The sequence below is a fragment of the Chamaea fasciata genome, unplaced genomic scaffold (genome assembly GCF_029207755.1).
Source record: "Chamaea fasciata isolate MVZ Bird 193981 ecotype frontalis unplaced genomic scaffold, bChaFas1.0.hap1 SCAF_1, whole genome shotgun sequence".
Classification (NCBI taxonomy): domain Eukaryota; kingdom Metazoa; phylum Chordata; class Aves; order Passeriformes; family Sylviidae; genus Chamaea; species Chamaea fasciata.
Genome location: NW_027094086.1, coordinates 20,847,637 through 20,869,776, shown reverse-complemented (window position 1 = coordinate 20,869,776; position 22,140 = coordinate 20,847,637). Strand labels below are relative to the sequence as shown.

At 36.3% G+C, this 22,140-nt stretch overlaps 1 protein-coding gene across 1 annotated transcript in view; it reads right to left on the bottom strand.

Annotated features, from left to right (window-relative positions):
* The window catches only part of UBR5 (ubiquitin protein ligase E3 component n-recognin 5), an 86,814-nt gene that overhangs the window by 24,979 nt on the left and 39,695 nt on the right, over positions 1 to 22,140 (bottom strand). The window contains exons 13-27 of the mRNA XM_066177725.1: positions 20,897 to 21,014; positions 19,882 to 20,066; positions 19,007 to 19,116; positions 17,291 to 17,403; positions 10,511 to 10,654; positions 10,302 to 10,413; positions 9,950 to 10,104; positions 8,913 to 9,110; positions 7,622 to 7,832; positions 3,686 to 3,812; positions 2,631 to 2,782; positions 2,134 to 2,229; positions 1,597 to 1,720; positions 1,174 to 1,271; positions 239 to 387 (exon numbers count right to left, since the gene is read on the bottom strand). Coding sequence (XP_066033822.1) covers positions 239 to 387; positions 1,174 to 1,271; positions 1,597 to 1,720; positions 2,134 to 2,229; positions 2,631 to 2,782; positions 3,686 to 3,812; positions 7,622 to 7,832; positions 8,913 to 9,110; positions 9,950 to 10,104; positions 10,302 to 10,413; positions 10,511 to 10,654; positions 17,291 to 17,403; positions 19,007 to 19,116; positions 19,882 to 20,066; positions 20,897 to 21,014 — 2,092 coding nt within the window. The remainder of the gene's footprint in view (positions 1 to 238; positions 388 to 1,173; positions 1,272 to 1,596; positions 1,721 to 2,133; positions 2,230 to 2,630; positions 2,783 to 3,685; positions 3,813 to 7,621; positions 7,833 to 8,912; positions 9,111 to 9,949; positions 10,105 to 10,301; positions 10,414 to 10,510; positions 10,655 to 17,290; positions 17,404 to 19,006; positions 19,117 to 19,881; positions 20,067 to 20,896; positions 21,015 to 22,140) is intronic.

The following is a 22,140-nucleotide window of genomic DNA, read 5'->3' as shown; positions in this document are numbered from 1 at the left end:
AGTTTGGGGAGGCAGTAACTACACCAGACTTAAAAGTTACTGTAATTTAAACAATGCAATTAATAATTTGAAAATCAGGTTAGTAGTAGACTAACACAAGACATGGTTGAAACACACTCCTATTTGCTTTATTAAAAAAAAAAACAACCCAAAAAAACAAAAAAAAAAAAAAACAAAAAAAAAAAAACAAACAAACAAAAAAAAAACCACAAAAAAAACACAAAAAAAAAAAGCTTACTTGGTTAATATGTTCTGCACCAGTCCAGGTGAAACTGCATGTATCATTACAACACAAAACATACAAAGGAGAATCATCTGGATTTGTACCAGAAGGACAAACCATTCCCATAAACACATCATCTTCTTTTTCACTGGAAGTTGCTTCAGCTAAAATAACAGAATAACAGTGTTAAAAACAACACCCCCGAAAAAAACCCCACCAAAATAATCCATTCTTGGCAGATTCTTGCCATTACAAAATCTCATACAGCATTAGAAGTTTGAATAAAACCTGTTACCGCTTTTTGAGAAAACTTTCTGCTTGTCACATTATTTCTTATAGAAGCCACTACAAATTCCTGACTGAAAAACACAATCATTATCTCTTCCCCAGTTTTAAATTCACTAACATTTTAATCAACTCAATGAATCGCCATTTTGAAGGATTATGGAACATATTCTTAAAAGGAGTATTTTGTCCCACACCAAGTCCTACAGAACTGTGGTCTGACAAGGTCTAATGTGCTTCAGTTTTTCCCTAAATTCAATTTCACATATTTCTCCTAAAAAACTAAATATCAACATTAAAAGATGGTCACAAAATATTTGTTTTTATATAAGTCTTTTCAGGAACTTTATCTAGCTTGGCATATCACTGTATCATATCAGGTTTTTTCAATTTCAAGAAAGAAGCTCCATGTGATACATTCGTGCTACCAAAAAATAGCACCTTAATCCAGTGGTTTATATGAAACGCCAAAAAGACTATAAAGAACGCAAAAGCAATAATATTCACAGAAATCTATTGCAATATACAAACTGCAAAAGAGGAAGATACTCCATAATAGCAAAATCTCCAAAACATGCAGCAATCTACAGTGCTAGTAATGACTCTGCACACACACCAAAGTTTAGAAGGAAAACAGACACTAGCAATAACTAAAACTGTTGTACCTTTAGCAATTTTCTGTGCAGTTTCTAGAATTGTAATTGCAGCAGGATATGCCCGGCCACTAACTGCTGACATAAATGGTGTCATGCCTCTTGCATCCCTAGACAAAAAAACCACAACAGACAAGTTAAAACACTGATTTTTTTTCATTAAAACAGGAAAACATAGGATGAAAATATATATGAAAACGTAGCACCGCTGATCTTGTGCAAATGGAAAAATCAGAGTGAATAAGCACTCTTATTTTACTTCTCTGGAACAGACATATTTTTAAAGGATGGCAGGACACAATACAGCTGTATTCTAAAATTCTCTATTTTAACTAATAGGCCTTTATGGAACCTTTTTAAAAAGGCTTCTATATAATTGATTTACGGTAATATAACACTACAAACAATAGTGAGAACTCATATGAAGATCCTTACTTAGCTGACAGCAATTCTCGAAGATAAGGCTGTAGAACAACACTATCACACAGCAATTTCAGTATGAAATGAGCATTTGCCTTCCGATCCTTCGATTCCACTACAGAGGGTTCTGTAGAAGGACCTGCAGTAAGAAAATATTGCAGAGAAACAGTGTTTCCTTAAAAAAATTACTACCTGCTAAAAGCAAGTAGTTCATTGGGGTGAATAATTGGTAACTTGACTATTCAGTGGTTTCAGCAATACTTCACTGAAGTACTGTAAACTTCAGTTCCAAATTATATTTGATATACAGAGGATAATCCAAATTTCAGGTTGATTGCCACAGTTTTACATATTTGTCACCCTCCATATTTATTTTTACACAAAACACAGTATGGTGCTTCATTTACTTTCTGCACACTTGAGAAATTCTGCTTCAATCCAATCTTCATCTGATAAGAGGCATTTTCATATGCAGAAAGTCTGTGCAAGCAAAGACAGCTTTTGAGACAACTTTGGTTCTAAAGCATAATCAAATAAGCAGGATGTCCTCACCTGGTATTGTGGAGGTGCTGGGTCCTTGGCCGGTGCCAGTCGCTGCTGTGGTAAGAGATCCCACAGCGGGGGCCAGGATAAAATCAATGTCACCATCTTTCAGTAAACAGAACAGCAGGATGTATATCAATACATAAAAACATCCCTAACAACATGCTCTTGCTGCAATGTCTAACACACTGCAGGTTTTCTGCATTTAACTGGTAATCTTTCCCATGAACGGCCACATTCCTAGGTCCGTAATGTAACTCGGCATTTCAAAGCAGACTTCCCAGCAGTTTGACACCAGCATCGAAAAGACACATACTGGATTTAAAAACAGCTGTCAAGTCTTCAGTAAACTCTTAAAGTTATCTCAATTAAATAACTTGCTGCCTCAACGGTATTCGACAGACTTCAGTGTGAGACTGAAGTGAGTTATCATTCACCTTAAAAGCCATCAGTCCTTTATCAAATCTCTCCTTCTACAGTCTAATGTGATTTATGAGCAGACTTACCTGGATCCATTGCAGGAGGATCTGGAACCCAGCTGGGAGGAGCTATTGGTGGAGAAACTGGGTCCTGGTGATCACTTGAAGAAGCACCAGCTTCATGTCTGCCCAATCCAGCAGCTCTCAAGGATCTTCTCATCATTTCCCTTAATCTCAAGCTAAATACAAAACCAAGGCAGAAATACTCTCATTTTCATTTATAATTAGAACATATTTAATAAAAAATTCACACTGAAAAGGAAACCAAACTTCTCTTTTCACCATTTCATTTCAGCATAAATAAGAATGAGCCAAGAGGTATTTTTCATTACATGTTGTTGCACCAGAATGTTTTAGCCTTGGAAGAGGAGTCACTAAGCAATGCTTCCAGTCAGATCTGAGGCCAGAACACATCCCTAGGCACCACAGCACTGCCTCTTGCAAGCACCAGCTGATGGGCATTTTTACTGCTATTTGACATTCCTTTTAGCCCAAGCTCATTGCCAGGAGTGTTAAGGTTTTGCAAGGATTTACTCTTGTTGCAACTGTTTTTTTTAAATCTAACTACAAGAAAAGGTTAACAAAAGGATAAAATATGGGTCTTGATAGAATTTTTATAATGACTGCTTAGAATAAAATTCTTCTCCAGTGGTGTTATGTTGGTGTCAGTATTATTCATCTGCTTAAGTGACCATCCTCCTCAGGAATTCTCTTAAAATACGCCTGTACACCATCACAGCAGTTCTGTGATACTTAATACTTCTTGGTAAAGGACACTAGAGCTTATCCTCAAATTTCTCTCCCCACAAGGAGGAACATTTGCACTTTACAATTGATAGAAAAAGCATCAACCCCAGAAAACAAGATTAGTTTAGAAATATCCCACCATTAGTTCTCGCACAAAAAAGGATTCAAAAAACCACCAGAGCTCTAGTTTAGTGCTTAAAGAAGTGAAATCCAATTTTAACCTGGCAACAGAGGCCCATTCTTAAACTAGACAGAAGGAAAGAATTAATAACAAAATCGTAGTTAATGCAGAAATTAGGATACAGAAAACAAGAGAAAAGCATTACTCAGTTTACCTCCTGCTGCTTGATGATCCTGCCCTATTTCCTGGACCATTACTTGACACAACAGAGATTGCATTTGCAATAGCTTCCACAGCCGAGAGCCTTTCAGCAAACGTGTTCCTTTCAGAGCGCTCTGCTTCTGAAAAATAAAGAAGAGCGTCAGTGCTAAAATTTTACTGGGGAAAATTTTAAGAAAGGAGTATAAAATATGGACTGTCACTGATTTTCTTTTTTTCTTTTACATTTATAGAGACAGACTAGGTTCATATACAAATTTTTACTTTGGATGAGTTTAACAATGATTCTGTACAAGCTTTTGGTATCATCAACAGATAAGGCCCTATCCTGTAGTCAATTCCAGACACTTGCTGAGTCAAAAACAATGATAAAAAACAAAAAACCCCCAAAATTAATTAAACATAAACAAAAAATAACAAGGAAGGAAAAAAACCACAGAAAAACAAACAAAACCACAAAAACAACCAACACTGAAACACCAGACCAGGAGAGTAAGAAAAACAAATCACACTTCAAAATGAGCATCCATGAACAATGCAAATGTGTGGATTTGTACTATACACACTCTAGGTATGAACATGCTAGGAGAACTGTGTTTGGAGTATAAGAAGGCAATAAAAAAATCAGAAAGATTTTTTAATAATAATAATAATAAAATCAGAAAGAATTAGCATTTCTTCAAACATCTACAAGCTTAAGCACCATAACACCTATAGGTTCTAATCATAATGAGGACCAAATTTTGTCAAGTGAGATATAGAATATTAAAGTGAGATACAGAACATTATTTTTTAAAAAATCAAAAAAACCCCCAGTTTTTGGTACAAACTAGATGAAAAATGAGTATTTCTGAATAAAGAAAAATATTCCCTTAAAGAGACTCTGATTGTGTCTTTCAGGACATGTCTCAAAATTGCGAGGGCTAGCGCTCACCTTCCATTCAAAGGCTTTTCAAACTGAGAGTCACCATTCTCTGCACACTTATTTTCACCTGTGACAGTATTAAGGCCTGGACAGTTCCCTTCCCCTCCCCCCCCCTTTTTTTTTTTAAAGGGCAAGTATTATTAATACCTTTCATTCAAAGAATGAAAGAATAAGGTAATCTGATGGTGTGTGTCAGCTGTTACAGTAAGTTTATTCTTTAAATATTTCTACACATTGCTACCATAAGAAAAAGAGATCCTAGGTTTTGCTTGTTCACAAGCACGTGAAAGCTTCTTAGAAAAAGATCACCAACTACCCAAAGAAGACAATTATTAAACAGTTAGCAGTGAGAGAATATTACTCTTGTGTCCCTAGCTACAAGATGATTTGTAGCTGTCAATGAATTGCCATTGTATTTGTGCTGTACTCCTTTCGCAGACCCACTAGCTCTCGTAACTCATGACCCATCACTTCTGGACCCCTCACACAAGGGGTCACAGTCCCTGAGAGTGATCCCTCAAGAAATATCAACCATTCTCTGCAGCAGAAGTTTCACCTTTTCTGGAGAAAGTAATCTGTAACTGAACTTTCACTGTTCGACTAACAAAGTTAGCATTTGTTTTTGGAGAACCATCAATTGCACATTCTTTGAGGTCTAATGGGTGATTTGCTGTTCTATTGTATAATGGAAATCTGTCCCAGTTCTGAGGGCAAAACCCCTCAGTTTTTATGTGTTCAGTGACGTTAGCTGAAATTTAGTATCACAACTCTTTAATGATTTCACATGCTTTGGACATTTCTTTTAGACATGTTTTTACCCAAGATCCCTTCTATTGTCAAGACTGAGGAGATATCTATTTGCAGAAACAGAGCAGCCTTCCCCCAGCTTTGCAGGTCTGGGGCCACTTCTGCAATTTATGTATCATTTATCCAACACTGCAGGAGCTATAGCAAAACTAAGCACAGGATGTGAGGGGGAAGAGGAAGAGGATAGCTTATCCCTGTCCTCAATATTTCCTTTCTGGCACTTAAGAAGAAATCTGTATGAGTAAGGGTGAAGAATCTCAAGCAGGTACTAGCTGGGAAGTGGCACTACATTCTGAAATTGTTAAGAAACATCATATCTATGTCTGGAATTGAAGCCTTTTACTTCTAAATCAAATTTCTTTTACAGTTTAAGAGACGACCATGTAAATCACAGACAGTAAGTCACCACTACCTTCCAGATGATAAAAAGAAAATAAGCTTGTCCTAACATCCATCACTAACAGTTACAGTGGAAGCTAAATGTGACCTGAATCTAAAGAGATGGATCTCCATCAAGGACAAGTTTTATGAGGGGAAAAAGAGAGAGGCAGAGGAGTGTTACAAGTCTATCAGGTTTATGTTTTTCACTTTTCACAAAATTAAATTACACCCAAATGAAGTTATTGAAAAAAATGTCAAGGTTGCAAAGACAAGCACTCAAATTAGGAAAAGTCAGATTAAATTTGCCTATGCATCCTTATTTCAACTGCCCTGTGTGCTTATAGTAACACAATCTTCAGTTACACAGTCAGGTGTTGTTTATTTTGGTTTAGGTTTTCTGTTTTGGATTGCTTTGTCACCCCACCACCCTGTGCCCAGCAACAAGACCCCTGCCTCAATCAGTGCACAGGATGGACGACACACTAAAGATGAAGGGCTGTACAGAGAGCAGGCTGTTTATATTTTGTTTGCTGCAACATTAGGGAGGGGTTTAGTAAGGCAGCAACAGCTTGGGGGGAAGAAGAAGGGGAAACACTGTGTTGTGCTTAATGCCACTGAACATCACTTTGGAAAACTGGAACCTATTTCTGCCACATCTATCAGCATACAGAACTTTGTGAAACAAGTTTTTACAGATGATCGTGATACATTTTACTCATTTCTGGACACCTAAAAGGTGCCTGACTCACAGAAATAATTAACATTCACAGCACAACTAAAACTATGATTAATCCAGTTCTAGAATTCCATGTTTTGAAGTAACACCTACTCGAAATCAGGCCCTAGGCTTCTCAAACAGAATGCTCAAAATTAGTTAATAGCTTTGAATACAGAAAAACTTCAAACTGTAACAAAACTCCAAGCAAGAGATGAGAAAGCTGCACATTACCCCCATTTTATAAATAGGGATATGAGGAACAATTAAGGTCTATAAATGACTAAAATTCAATGACAGCACCATACAAAAATCCCACAAGGAAGTTCATTCATTATTCAGTGCAGGGTTTGTATGGTGTGCAAGAGTAAGGAATGGGGCCACACACTGAATGATGAGGATAAAAAGAAATATTGAATAGCTACCCATTCGGTGAGCACCGTCCATCTTGTGCACTGAATGAGGTAGTCCTGTGGAAAAAATAGTATGACGGTGTAATTAAAGACCATTTCACAATGCATACCCGTGTACAGCACATGGGTAAACTTAATTCTGCCATTCCCTAATTTTTGAGTGCTTGATTTAGCAACCTTGTTCTGTTAACATGCTTTTTTACGTAACAGTACTTAACAGACATTTTAAAATGGTGTCAGTAACTGCCATTAATAGGTCGTTCTTCCACATTTCTTAATACTTATCAGTGACACAGCATTTCTAATTGAAGGTACTAACATACATTAGAACACTTCAAAATTATTAAATACCATTTCTCATAAATTTTACTGGTGATATAAAGGGGATATTAGTGATACAAAGGTAGAAAAATACTATTTTCATCTAAAATTAACATGTGAATGTCGAAAGTTTTTACAATCAATAAAAACAGCTTAGTGCTCTTAATTACTGAATTCGTACAAAATTCTCATAAAACCTTATGAGAGTAATAAAAATGTTGTCTCAGCACCTTTGAAAGGCCAGGGCACATTTTAGGTGCTGAATTTTAGTATACCCATATATGAAGAATGCAGCCTTTATTTCATATTTTCCTGAAAATGCATGAAAAGATTATTTTCAACTTATTTTCATTATATTGTTGAGCTCACCCTCTTCCTCTTTTGTTTCCTTGTTGCTGGTTGGGAAGCATACAGACACACAAGCATGCAGAATATTACGGTTTCCATCACATCTGTGGCCAAGGAACGTCTGCAGCATTTGTGGATTCTGATCCAAGACAACTGCTTGTTCAAGATTCATCAGGTATTGTCTGCAAGCCTCATAGTCACATCGAAGAATGTGCTGCATCAATGTTTGCTTCTGTACTCAAAAGAACAAAATATTTTAGAAATGTAAAGCACAAAAGATAGCTGTGAGCTCCATAAATACTTCTAATTTTCTTCGAATTTTGAAATTAATAGGAAGGTGTTCATCTCCAACACTGGCTGGAAGTTAGGAGCTGTTCAGAATATGCATCATCTCAATTACAGCACAGTTAAAAACAGTTGTGCGCATTCAAGCACAGACAAGCAAAAGGAACAGAGCAGCAGAAGCCATCAGACTCACAAAAACATTCCTTTGGCTTCACAGTTGGGTTCTTAAGTTTATTACTTCCATTTCGTACCCCCATGTAACGTGGGAAAAGTGATACAAGTGAAAAAGCCCAAGGATCTACATGAATGAGTTCTGGTTCTTTTTAAAAAAGGGATTTATGTGCTGGGAAGTGAATGATTAGAAGCTGTTGAAAGTCTGGGAAGTTCACCCCATATATAACCAGTTTTTCCATAATGATGGAATACTACTTTACTGTGAAATCAATCTCAGCCCAACAGGTACACACAGCAGAGCTAACAAATTACTGACAAGATTTTACAAATACGACATATAAATTCACAGCAGAACCACTCATACAACATCACTGATGAGGGCAGAACTCTACAGGTGATTCATGTGAAAAAACCTTCATTTTCCTCTCCTTGTTTCCTAGTGTGTGCTCCAAATAGATTACAAAAAAACTAAAATTAAAAAATTCATCCTCAGGGATCCAACTAAAACAAGTTCTTGGATGTCTGAGTAAAACTGTACATCCATGAGAGAAATGAAATTGTACAGTGTTAGCAGATATAAAAAGGTAACCATTTCAAAATCAGTGACTAAAAAACCCTTACTAATTAAAAGCCTGACACAGAAGTCATGCACCCCCAAAAAGGGTCTTTCACTTTAACTGGCAAATTTGTTTGCTTTTTCATGCTTCTAAGAGAATCTTCAGTTGAAATTAGCTGCTTTCAAATAGTGAAAATACAAATCAGTATCTAAACATGAAGCTGCTTTAAGCATAACTTCATAAAAGCAAGAGAAAAAATAAGCATATAATTCGGTAGCTGAGAAAAAATATTTTACCTCAACAGCCATAATGATAATAGCAGCTTTCTTTTTGATGGTCGAGTTAGCAGGAAGATTTGTTAAGGAATGAACACCCATTCCAAGACTACTAATAGGTGGAAGATCAAGCCAGTCAGGGTCTCGTATCCCACCCATACAATCCTTTGCCATTGGATAGATTGTACCATTTCCATCTCTAAGAATAATAGGAGATTCCTACATTTGGGAAAAAGAAGTTTCATTATTAAGTCTCCACAATTTATAAATATTATCCTTCCCAAAAGGTCCAGCTCTTGACTGCCAACAATTACAACAGTTTACCCAAGGTTCTCATTTATGTCATTGACTCCTATCATTAAAAGTGGCGCAACATAAGATAAGAAATTCCCTTTGCAAATGCCTGAAATGTGTTTAACATAATAATTACTAAAAGTATCTTCCTTATGCACATATTAACTAACATTACCAGTGAAACAAATAATACCTATACTTTTAGCTTACTTAAATGATCCAAGTAAAGTTGAATATATTGAAATGAAACATTCAAATTCAGTTCTTTTGCAAAAAATGTTTCCTTCAATTATCCTAAACAAAGTATACCACGTTTGTGGAAGAGTTGCACGAAACCTCAATCATTTTTAGTGAATCTGTACTTTCAGTCAATTACAAAATAACTTTTTTTTCTGTTAATATTTCCATTTATTCTCACAAATGGATTTATATCTGACCCAGTTCCAAAATACAGCTAGATCACATTCCAAAATGCAGCTAGATAACAAGCTGCTACTAATCCAAGAACCATTCTGTCACCTTTTTCGCCCCCTTTTTTAGATTCAAGGTATAGTTTAAGTAAGATGTTCTTAGGTAAGTTGACTGCTATTCCCTTTGTGCCATCAAAATATTAAAGGTAGCAGTAAGCTTTTCATAATCTGTTTGAAAAACTACTTCTTTGCCAGATTTTGGCAAAGTCTTACAGAAGGCTGTACTATCTCATTCAAAGATGACAGAAATGAAGTACAGTGAAGTTAAATGATTAAGACACAAAAATCACAAACCTGTCCAGCTGTAAAAATAGCAACACTTCTCTCATTTTGACCCAGGAATGCAATGCTGCTAGTAGGGAAATTATTTTCCTGTTCAGCCTTTCCTGTGGCAAGGTCAAATATGCAGTACCGAACCCAGTTCCCAGTTTTCAGAACAGCATGCACTCCTTCAAAGACACATGAAGAAAAAAGTTAATGTGTTTTATGGATGGTACCCAGTCTAACTAAAACACTTTCAAGAAATTACTGCTATCAATGGAAGCACCTGCTGATGTCACTTTGAAAGCAGGTATCTTTCACTTGGATGAGAGACAGGTAATAAAGGAACCAACAGATTTAGACTCATGGGATAAGTCCTACTTACCTTTTGAATCTACATTTACAGCTAGGATCTCTGTTTTTTCAGGAATACACAGCTTTTTGGGTGTTCTTTGAAAACAGTCAGGAACTTTTGGAGTTCCGCCAGTTTTTACAACCTGAAAACAGATGGAAAATTTTAAGCTGCAATTAAGCACACATTGTGCTGACACTTCAAAATACTGATTGTTTACTCCGTATTTCACAAACACATACCTGCAGTTCATCTATTCTGAGCAGCCTACAGTCTTGGAGGAGAGAAGAAGGATCAGGATCGGAATTAGAACTGCTCTGACAGTTTGCATTATTGGAGGTGCCTGGAAATTTCACAGCAACATACGCACCATCCACTTTTAGCACCTACAGGCAGAACACATGAGAGTTTTACCAAAAGGCTGAACAGAAACTGATTTGCTTTAAAATAAACTACACCTTTTTCAGGGAGAAGAAAAACTTTACAATATCCAGTGATAAAATTGTATAGCATTTGGTCATTAGCCTTGTCATTTTGCTAAAGTCACTGAAATTCGAAAACCTTGGATTTCCTAATGACTTCATAAGCATCCTGAACGATATCAAAGGTCCCTCAATTTCAACTTCCTACATGCAGCAGGAGCCAATATCAACTGACTAGAGATGCTCCTACTGGTAACTCCCCTGGTCTCTTTCCAACTTCCATCTCCTGGAAACAGCAGGACAACTCCATATTTAATAGTCTGCATAAACCTTTCTCTTATTAATTTGTGCAATCACTTTTGGAAATAAACACTATTCTTGTGGCAATGAATTCCAAACATTAGCCAACAATTCAACAACAACAAAGTCTACACTGAGTCTCCTTCTCTAAGTGCCCATTAGCTCTTATTCTACAAGATAAAGGAAAAATCTTTTTTTGGCCCCATCTGAAAATTTTCAGTGCTCTTTCCTCAACAGGACTGTACACAGTGGAAGAAAGACCAGGTAGTTAACAGGTCTAGTACTTGTTCTGGACACTCAGTGATCAAGTTCTCCACTCAGTCCCTTAGGACTGAAGGATACAATCAAGTGCATCCACATGTTCTTCATGTGTGTGTGTGTCCATCCTTCTCTGGCCTCCCAAGGAAACAGAAGCTGTTCTACCCTACACTGACAAGGGCATTTCTAAGACTATAAGCCTCTCTATAGTTGTTGCCATGCATATCTAACCAGAACTGCCAAAACAGGCTTCCTTGATCCAGGAACTTCTTGTGCTATCACCAAACAGAAAGGCCCTTTGAATTTCCAGCTGAGACCATAGTTTTCTCAAAATGAAAACAAAGCTAAGGCAGAAGGTGGTGGGGAGAGAACAGACAATGTTTTAATTATGAGCAGAAATAAGAACTCTGTATGCTCTCAGTCTTGATCAAAACTAGATGGAAGCAACCATCAGTCTTTAACAAGCCCTAATTTCTCAACAGTTTCTACAGAGAAAGTGTTTAACAAACGAAGGTCTAGATGTAACAAACCTTATCTAAAAGGTCTCCCACAATAAAAACCATGTGTCAAAGTTTCAAGATACTGTATGTAAGAAACATCCAGGCACTTTCATGTTTTCTCCCAATTTCTCTAGCTAAGTGCAGCCTATCAAATGCACTGGAGAAAATGATAAATTGACAAACTTTAAAGCATTAGCAGACTTTTTTTTGTAACAAAGATTACTGTGGATAGTGTTACAGCAGTTGCTCCCTACATGCTGAAACTTCACTCTAGAAGCAGAATTCCAAGTTCTAGAGCATCACTGATAGCTCTAAGAATACTACTCCAAAAATTTCAAAATTCAGACATAGTCAAAAGATTCACAAACGTTAACCATCATCTGGACTATACAAAGAGAGATTTCTATTGAGATTGGCAAGACAACTCTCTAGACGAAAACTGTGGTTTAGTAAAAAAAGTGTATTCCATTCATATTTAGATATTTCTAAGATAATCAGACTAATTTATAAGCCTGTGATCACATGCCAGTGGTTCAATCAGAGCTTCTAGTCCAACATGCAGAATCTTTTCCTTTCTTCTTAAATTACTTAATGCTGCTACGAGGACTTTATAAACTTGGGCTGCTTTCTGATGGAAGCACACTTAAAAAAAAGGTACAATTCCCCAATCTTTAACATATCCTATTGCCATAATGAAAAGGTTTTTACTGCATGCTTTCTGGCTTCTCTTAGTGTTATCAGCTACATCATTTCTCACTTATATCACTTCTCAGGTGTTCAGAGAAGTGATGACAGGCTTTAAGTGCTGGAATTCTTATGGCATCCACATGAAAAATCTTTTTTGTTTCCCATTCTTGAGGAAAATCACGTATCTTTAAAAACTGGAAAATATGCTTATTAAGACTTTGCTAAGAAGATAATTACCTCTTCAAACTAAAATCAGCTCTTTAGTCAAAGTTACTACTACAGCTGTTGGTTGTTGTACAGAAAGAAAATAAAACTATCCCCTGATGGTGAGCAATGAGCTTGAGTGAAGCATTTGATAGCAACTGTAGAAAGCTCCAAAGTAAAGATGTGGCATAATGAGCCAGCACCAAACAAGATAAATACGTAACATAAACACTCCTCTTTAATTGAATTTATGTAAGTCTGAGATAATTGAAAAACTCATTACAAAAATAAAATGCAAAAACTTAAAGGATTGAGATGCTTTAGCTGACAGAACTAATGTACTGCTGATACTGCTAACGTTAAAGTTTCACCAATTAGAAACAAGCATTTTACATAACTACACATACAATATGTGCCTTACTAGGACTTAATTAAGAGAATGAATTGAATGAAAAAAGCCAACAACAAAACAGAAAATTAAAGATTTTTTTCTGAAAAGCCAAATACCTTTTTAGTGCATTTTCAACTACAAGATAACAACACCTGGTCTTTTTAATGGAATAAAAAAATTATTTGAGAAAGTAAAAGATGAACACATTTGTTAACTCCTTACTATCAACCCACTTCCACAGTCCCTAACACCAGAATGCCACTGGAAATCATTGAATCTTTCCCTCTCCAGAATCACCACATTGTTCCTCAAAACACAGCAGCAGAAAAACAGGGAAAATATTTTTTTACTTTTCCTATCCAATTTTCTCCTATAATCCCATAATTTTCCTATCCAACTGTCTTTTAGAACTGGAAGAAATTTTAACATCACAGAAAAGGCTTCTATCTCTATCCCAAAGGTAGAATGAACACCTTTAAAGAAATACTGACATAATTTTTTAAAATACTCAACTTTGAAAGATTATAAACAGATTCCTAAAAGGGAGTGAGTAACTCTTGTAGGGTAAGATTCATTCTGAGCTTTTTCAATTTATCCTTCTCATTGGAAGGCTTCAATCTCAGACAGGAATCAAAGGAAAAAAAACCAAGTTGAAGTGACTGACTGAAATAATGCAATACATAGTAAGAACAAACTACTCAATCTAAATTTATGTTTTATAAAATTCCTAGGAGCTGATAGACTTTCTGGGTGTAGGAACTGCAAAATTGGTAATACACAGGATTCTCACCTGGTTGAGGATAACTTTGATGACCAGAAGCAGTTTGGGGAGGCCTTGGACACTGCCAATGGAAAGCCTCAGATCAAAACGAACCGCAGCTGCCAAAGAAGAAAAAAGCAGCTCCAACCCAGGTTCCCCATCCCTCTGTTCTAGCAGTGGTTTCAGACACCATTTAAGCCATTTCAGAAGAGATCCAGAAGCTAATGTGGTTAAGTAGAATATCCCAAAGCACATGGGATCAACAGAAAAAAGCTTTTATCCCTCTGACACCAGTGAGCAGTAACAAAGGCTTATTTCAGCCCATATCTTTTCTCAACAGCACTAAAAGAACACTCCATCAGACTTCTCACCAACACAGACAAGAGATGGGACAAGTGCTAGGCTATTTCAATCCATCAGTCTTCCATTAGGTAGATAATCCTGGAATGATTACATCTTCCATCTAGTGACAGACTTGGAGGAATAAAGGCTCAATTTTGTTCCAAGGCATGAAGGATTTAAACTGAAATGAGACTGGAAGGTAATAAATTCCAAGGAGCAAGGAGATGACTAACTACAAGAGTGTATCTAGCAGACGTGCATTCTTACGTTCTCTCAAGACCACTCCAGTGTAAGAACTCTGCACTCTCATCACACTCTCTGGTCATTCACTGCCTTGGCATCATCTGAAATCCACACTTACAAAGCAGTGTGTAAAATGCAGGTTGCACAATCTACTGGTATCAGAATGATCACAAACACTCATCTTGGATGCAACACTCAGGGGAGAGCTGTTACATTATCAACTAGGTGCCCAGAGAGACACAAGTACCTTAGAAATCAACATCTTCTACCTGCCCACCATTCAAGAGAGCACAGCAGGGGTCGAGGGAAGATTTTAAACAAACATTTTTTAGAGACACCATGAAGCTGCTGCATACATCCAAAAGCATGGGGACATAAAATTTCTAGAAACAAAACCATTTCAGGTACACAGGCTGCACATTAGTAAATCTGAATCCCTTCCTTTCCTATCGCTAAATCCCACCACCTGAAGACTAAGTGAAATTTTTTCTTTTTGTGTAAAACAAAGAATTATATAATTTTAAAAGGTGACAAAGATTTTGACGGAAGCTCATGGCTACTACACCTTATTCACTTTATTTTAAAGAATATAAATATTCAAACTTCCAGATGCCCTTGCAGGTAAAAGGACAAAAATAATTGCTTTATTCCTCTTACTCCTTCAAATCTGAATCATTACATTAAGCAAGATTTCGAGCCTCAGAAATCACTCAGTTTAGTGCAATTGACTTCATATTATGCTCAAAAAATATCCACCAAATTACCAGTGTGTATTTCTCAAAGATGCCCAAGTATTCACGTGCTCCACAACCACGTATTTTACTGGGTGACAGCACTTTGAGAGAAGTGAAGTGTTGCTCCATTGACACCACAGTTTGTAACATCAAGTTCTTAAAACTCAAAGAAGTTTCAAAGGCTTTCCACTTTTCTGAAACACCAAGGCTAATATGTTCCCATGTTACACTGGAATAGTATATTCTCATGCAAGATGCTCATGCCACTGAAGCCACCCATAACAATACATCAAAGATGCAACTTTTAATTTTGTCAGTCAGTAAACAGAAGACCATGGAAGACCAAATTAATGTATATCTGGGTGGACTGTAAAAAGGTAGAACTTCTTAACCCATGAAGTCCTACAAGCCCAAACCCATCTAATTATGTTTTTGCAGTCTGAATCTCTGTACACACACATTCAAAAATTACTTACGAATACAATAGTCAGATTATTCAGAATTTAAATCCTCTTTGTAATTAATTCAGCTCACAACAAACTCAATTACAAACATTACAGTTCCAGAATGAACAACATTACTCTGGAGTCTGTAGGAGAAAACTGCCAAGGCTAAGTCTTCTGCAGACTAAGGTGCCTCTGCTTTTTCTTCATACAATCATACAACTGATCCAAATTACAAACAGAACTTACAACAAAGCTTAAACTTGTTTATTGCCTTGTAATAAACTGCATTTTTGACTTTAATCTGGACACCACCAGGCCAAAAATAATTACGATTTTTCCTGCTGGATTCTACCTAAAGTATTACGAAAAGCTCTAAAGATAAAGTATTACAAAACCATAAAAGGAAAAACATGAAGGGCAGTATACATCACTGGAAAAGGACAGCATGGTTTATGAAGGAAAACAAGCATTTTCGCCATAAGCAACTGATCTAGAATAGACTTAGCACCTGTAACTCTGTTCAGAAGACATGCCACTTACTGATACTAGCACTCCACTGAAAATATAAACAAAAAAATTCAAGCTCTTTTATACTGATTATAGTAGTTCTTGATGCAATGCACAGACACCTTTGCAACTGTATACAGAAATAGTAGAACAGTCTCTGTACTGAAAACCTTAGGATCTAAAACAAGAAGGACAGATAAGGGCAAGAGGGACTTTCCCAAAGATGGTGTAAGAGGAAAACAATGATTTCAGCAACTTCAACTAGATATCAAAATCTTTTTTACAGAAACTGAAGTGTTACAATGAACTAAGTTGCTTCATATTCCCTTCTGCAGAAATGACCTAAACTTGATAATGAAAATTCATTGTGAGCCTGCTCCTTTCAAAGATACTGCTCAAGGCAAATCTCACACTGCCACACAAGTAAATCCATTAAGGATGCAAGCAAAATAATTCTTACTAATTTCAGCTGCATTCTGTTGGAAGTTATTGATCCTCTTCTGATAACATTTTTTTAAATCTCCTATGAATCAAGTAGAAAGCAAGCCAATCTTTTCCTTTTGAGGAAAATCTTACTGGTTTTCTCAATGCTTTATTTTTGAAAACCATACCAGAGAACATCACACAACAGTGCCAAAGAAGGAAAAGGAGTATTTTCCTCTATATGGCTCTTGAGTCAGAGCAAAGGTTTTATAAAAGAAGGAATGAAAACATTACAAGGATTAAACAAAGGGATTTGCTGGAGTAATGAATCAAATAACGTTATAATCATATTAATGAAGCATGTAATTTCTAACAAAAATATTTTTGTTCTTTGGTTGCCAGAACATGAGATTCACCCAAATATTCTACCTATGTGTAGGTAAAAATCAGTCACAACAGGTGGAATCCTTCACAACCTCACTGGACATGTGGGAGTTATTGCTTAAGACAACAAAGTAATATTTTGGATAAAACCACATCTGCTTTTCTTAATAATGTGGTTCAACTTAAAATACCAGAATTTTTTGAGATTTATCAGGTTTTACTCACAACACGCCTGCTCTATTATTATCACTATGTTATGGACAAATATAAACACAGCTAATTTATACTCATCAGAAACACTCTCAAGCATCCCCAAAAGTATGATTTTTTTAAACAGTTAGCTTATCTAAAAGAAAAACCTTTTTTTTTTTTTTCCCTCCCCAAAAACAGTGGGACAGTGTATTTTAGATTTTAGACAAACCTTGCCAACAGGAACATTCTTAACATCTTCCACAAACACAACTTCCCTCAGAGACCACTGTTCTTCATTCACCTTCTCCTCCTCTTTCGGGGCAGGAGTAGATCGTCGTCGCTCTGAGACAAAAAAGTTATTACCAAAAAGAAAGACTTGACATCCTTAATCAAAGCATCGAAATGCAATGTTCAGTAAACAGCAAATCTTTCCCCCCAAAAGATTATCCGCAGTCAAATGTAGAAATTAACAAGCGGTTAACAAGAATACAACTTGAAGAGCCAGAGTTACCTAACAAGTATATCATGTCACTTTCATGTTTTTCTATGGATTTGGAACTAATGAAGCCTACATAATAAGCAAAGCAATTTTTAAAGATATTTCAGACAAGTAATTAGACTACAATGTCTTTTGAATTTTAAATAATACAGTTACTAGAATCCAAAAAATTAAAATACTAGGAACAAGCCCTGTTTCGGTAGGGTTCACATACTCGTGCTGAGAGTAAGTAAAATGACTGATACTGTGAGACCATTCAGTCACCCCTGATACAGTGCTTTATATCAACCTTACAAAAAGTCTGCTTGCCTACCACATATGGATTACTTGGCAAACTTCTGGAAGAATAGCAAATGAGGCAGAAAATAGCTATTTGGGCTAATGGCAATTTCAATAGAGTTAGATTTGCTGCAGACTTTATCTGAACAGCAATTGTAGTACACTCAGAATCAAATCTAAATACATAACATGGCTAAATTAACACTGACAAGAACTTTTAATCTTCCAAGCTGAGTATATAGTGTAATCAATACTATCAACATATTTAAAGTAAGAAGCAAGGAACTTCTAAGCTAATTGCACAGTTCAAACACTAGTTCAAAAGCCAAGGCAAAGTTGTAGTCAGTAGAAAATTACAGTTGAATGAACTGCAAAAGAAATCAATAGTAAAAGACTTCTAGTAAAATTAGTGAGTATTGCAGATCTGAGCAGATGAGATTCTCAGTCACTGCACAAGGCCGTTTGAGTCTTTAGGTCAATGCTTCTTGAAACTGCAGTTTGTGAACAATTAGAAAAAAAAAGCTGCAGAGAGAAGATTTCTTCAAATGATGGCATTGTAATTACATTTTATAAATTTATGTGTTTCAATTGAGAGAAAAAAATGCTTAAGGAATCCAGTTACACAAATTTGGATGTCACCCTTCAGGTTTTTAAGCACAACTTGTACTATGAAACTTCCCTGACTGCTTTTGCAAGTTAGTAAAAAATATCTTGTTTTAGACATTTTCTCTAAGAGATACAAACTACTGCTTTCTGCACTGACTTTCAACTACAAGGCAAGCTGTTCAAGAGCAGCTTAATCCTTAAAGAAGTTTTCCAAAACAAGTTCAACTTCTGAGCTGCAAAGAAACTCATTATCACATTGCAATTAAAAATAAATTTACCTTCAGAATTTCCTCTTGATCACCTCCTGAAAGATATTTTTGATTCTGAGAATTGTAACACTTGTGCAGAGACACCTGACATCAAGGAGTCACTGCTTATACATTTATTTAACACTGACAATTCACAGATTATTCAAAGTCTATTACAAAAGCCTTTATCTATACTGCAGTACAGACTGAAAGACCAAAGTATTCTGAAATTAGCACAGAATCACCGTAAAACTGCCTTTTATGGAAACATTATACAGTTATTCAAGTTTACTCTGAGGTACACATTACTTACTATATGGCATTGATGCACTGCTTGCTATTGAAGAGGCATCACTACAAGTGGAAGCTGGGGATGGTGGAGGACCCATCTCAGTTTTCACTGGTTCCTGTTTGCTTTCAGGTCTAGAATAAAAGTTAGTACTTAGAATGAAGGAAGGAAAGAGTGAAATCTTTTCTGTGACAATGGACAAAGCGACAGTGTATCCCAGTATTGTTCCTTTAATAATGCCATACAGAAGTAACTCCACAATTGTGAACAACCACCCTAACTGACAAGGTGATAAATCTTGAGGTTGGGGATGGTGCAATGCTTAATCAGGGATTAGCTTTATAACATTATCTGAGCACAGATAGATACACTATTACAGAAAATAAACATGACGAGCTTCATTTGAGGAAAGAAAGAGTAATTAGCTTTATACAGTAACCTGAAACTCCGGAACTGCTAAACATTTTCAAGCTTTACTTGAAATTGTTTAAATATGTTTTAACAAACATTTAAATGGCAACTGTCAACCCCCAAAATTTCTTTTCCAACTATGGAGGGGCTGAAACAGATCTTTTTAATTTCATGAAGAGCCAGGAAACAGCTGGTTCCATTTTCAGCTATTAAAATATAAAATCTTGGAAACTTTACAAAACACTGTAGGTCAAGCCTTCATTTAATACTGCTCCTGCATTTCACATGTACACAGTGCTTTCACACAAGTGAGACACCTCTCCTGCAGTGAGCATTTCTGCACATCTAGCCAAGTTTACAAGAAACCTAGTACCTTATAAAGGCGGCAAAATTTTCAAAATTATAAAAATCTGACCTTCCTTTTCCGTTATTACTCCCCAGTTCAGGAGAGTGTAAAAATAAACAATCCGTGTGCTCTCCACACTTACTTTGCCTCAGTAGTTTTGCTGGCTTTCTCCATGCTCTTCAAGCTCTCAGGGGACCGAAGCTGAAATCGACAGCTATCATTCATGTTCCAAACAGATTCCATTAGCACACCAACTTTAGGAATTCCAGCACTGATTGAAAAGGCAACTGCTCCAGCATGATAGAGGGGGTTATTTCTTAAACACACCTAGAGATAGAAATATTTATTTTGTTAAGAAGAATGAATTCTACTGAGGGAAATCATACGTACACTATTTTCTTGGTGGCATATGTAGTAGTCAAAATAGAAAGCTTAGAGAATCGGGTGAAGAGGAAAGTCAGCATTATGTACAGAAAAAGAAGCTGTTGTGCAATTCACAGCTGAAAGCAACAGCTTTAGCAGTGAAACTGTTTAACATATAATATTTAGATGCTCAACCACAAAAGGAACAATTAATTCAGTAAGAGAAACTCATCACAGTGTCAGTTAGAATGGTTTTGGAATCAAAAGAAATGTGCTCCTTGGGAAAGAACTGCTTTGTCTCATACTAGTTCTAGAACTAATCAAAAAAAAAAAACCAAAACAACAAAACCCTCTGTACCAGTTATTAGCCCTTTTGGCAAAGGCTTCAAACCAAAAGTTTATCACACTGCATAAATAAATCAAACCCAGATATTAATACTGCAGGCATTTAAACACCTAATTATTTACAAAGCTATCTGTTCTATTGGGAATTGTGTTTCTATACTTACTTTCTCTCAAAATACGGAATCAGTAAGTTAGTTAAAACTACTTTTCAGGAGTACAGCTGGTTCTTCTGTGCAGCAAGTCATACTTGCAGAACAGCAACAATACTAACAGGACACAGCCATTTACAACTATATAATTCAAACATACTATTTTAATTTAACATTACTGCTATCACTTTTGTGCATCACTTTTTGTGCTAATTAATTTTGTTGGGGGTTTTTTTAAGAGCACATTGTAAACTCATCTTATAGCATGGTAAAAGTGACACAGGTGACAGATGTACTTGCCTGGGTTCCAACTGTTATGTTTGGCATAGAGGAGATACCAGCACTAGACTTCGGCTTTTTATTTTTTGCTCTGGCCTTTTCCAGCATTTTCTTCCTTTGGCTGAAAGGAACTACACCCCTGTGAAAAAATGCATGTTATTTTAAAAAGGCTGTGAAAGAAAACCTTTGTTCAGAACTTTCAACAGTTTATTCCTTCTGCTTAATGTAATCACGAGCAAACATTCAAGTGTGCCTGCCACCTTCTCCAAAATCTCAAAGCACTGCAGAAATGTCGTATTTTTCCATATGTACCCCCACTTTCCAAATTCATCTTGACTACCCCAATTTACATGGAGGAGGAGGAAGAGGCAGAGGACATGACTTATTTCACTGCCAAATGGCTTTCCTTCCAGTCTGAAGTGCTGCAAGACCGCTGTCACAAGTAGTATACTCCAGTCACAGCTTTCAAGATGCAGACTCCCTCTCTGAACTTGAGGATATCTTTCCTACAACTAGTGATAATTTCCAGAATTTGCAATCTTTGGGGAACATGATTTTTGTTTAAATTCTAAAAGCCTCACTTTCTCTCTGGGTACATGACTGAAGGAGTCTGGGGCTCTTAAGACAGACTTCCACTGCAAGAGGAGGAAAAAACACAATTCTTTTGCAATTGGATCCACTCGGTTAAGCTGAAAATCATGCCTGCATACATAGTTAAGCATGCTTATTATTTTGATACTTCACATTTTAGTTGATGGCTTATACAGTTAAAAGCTTTGATCCAAGAAGCTCCTTCTTGTTAAGTAAAAGGTAAAAAGCATCAGTCCTGTGAAACACTGGAAATTGAAATGCTGTCTCATGTACCACAGATCACAGTAACTAAGGGTAGCAATAGTAAGAGAAGCTTCTGTCTGCATCCATCTGGTAACAAAAAATCACCACAGCTGACAACTAACCAGCAAAAGACGTTACATCATAAATTGCTTTCCAAATACTACTTGTAAATGCTTATAAGTATTTTTGTATTTTGCACAGATTATTCCAGTAAATATGGAAGGTTCGAACAGCCAAGTATCTCCAATGCTATGGCTTAGCAGCTTCTATACAAAGAGTAATCAATATGTGCCATGTTATAATGAAAGAGCCAAGAACCAGAAGTTTGTAAGTCTAGCTACAAGTCTAGTAAAGTATTTTCCAGAATCAATAGAATTTAATGAGAAAGATGTTTCATACAATTAATTTTCAATGCTCTCATGTCCAGCTCA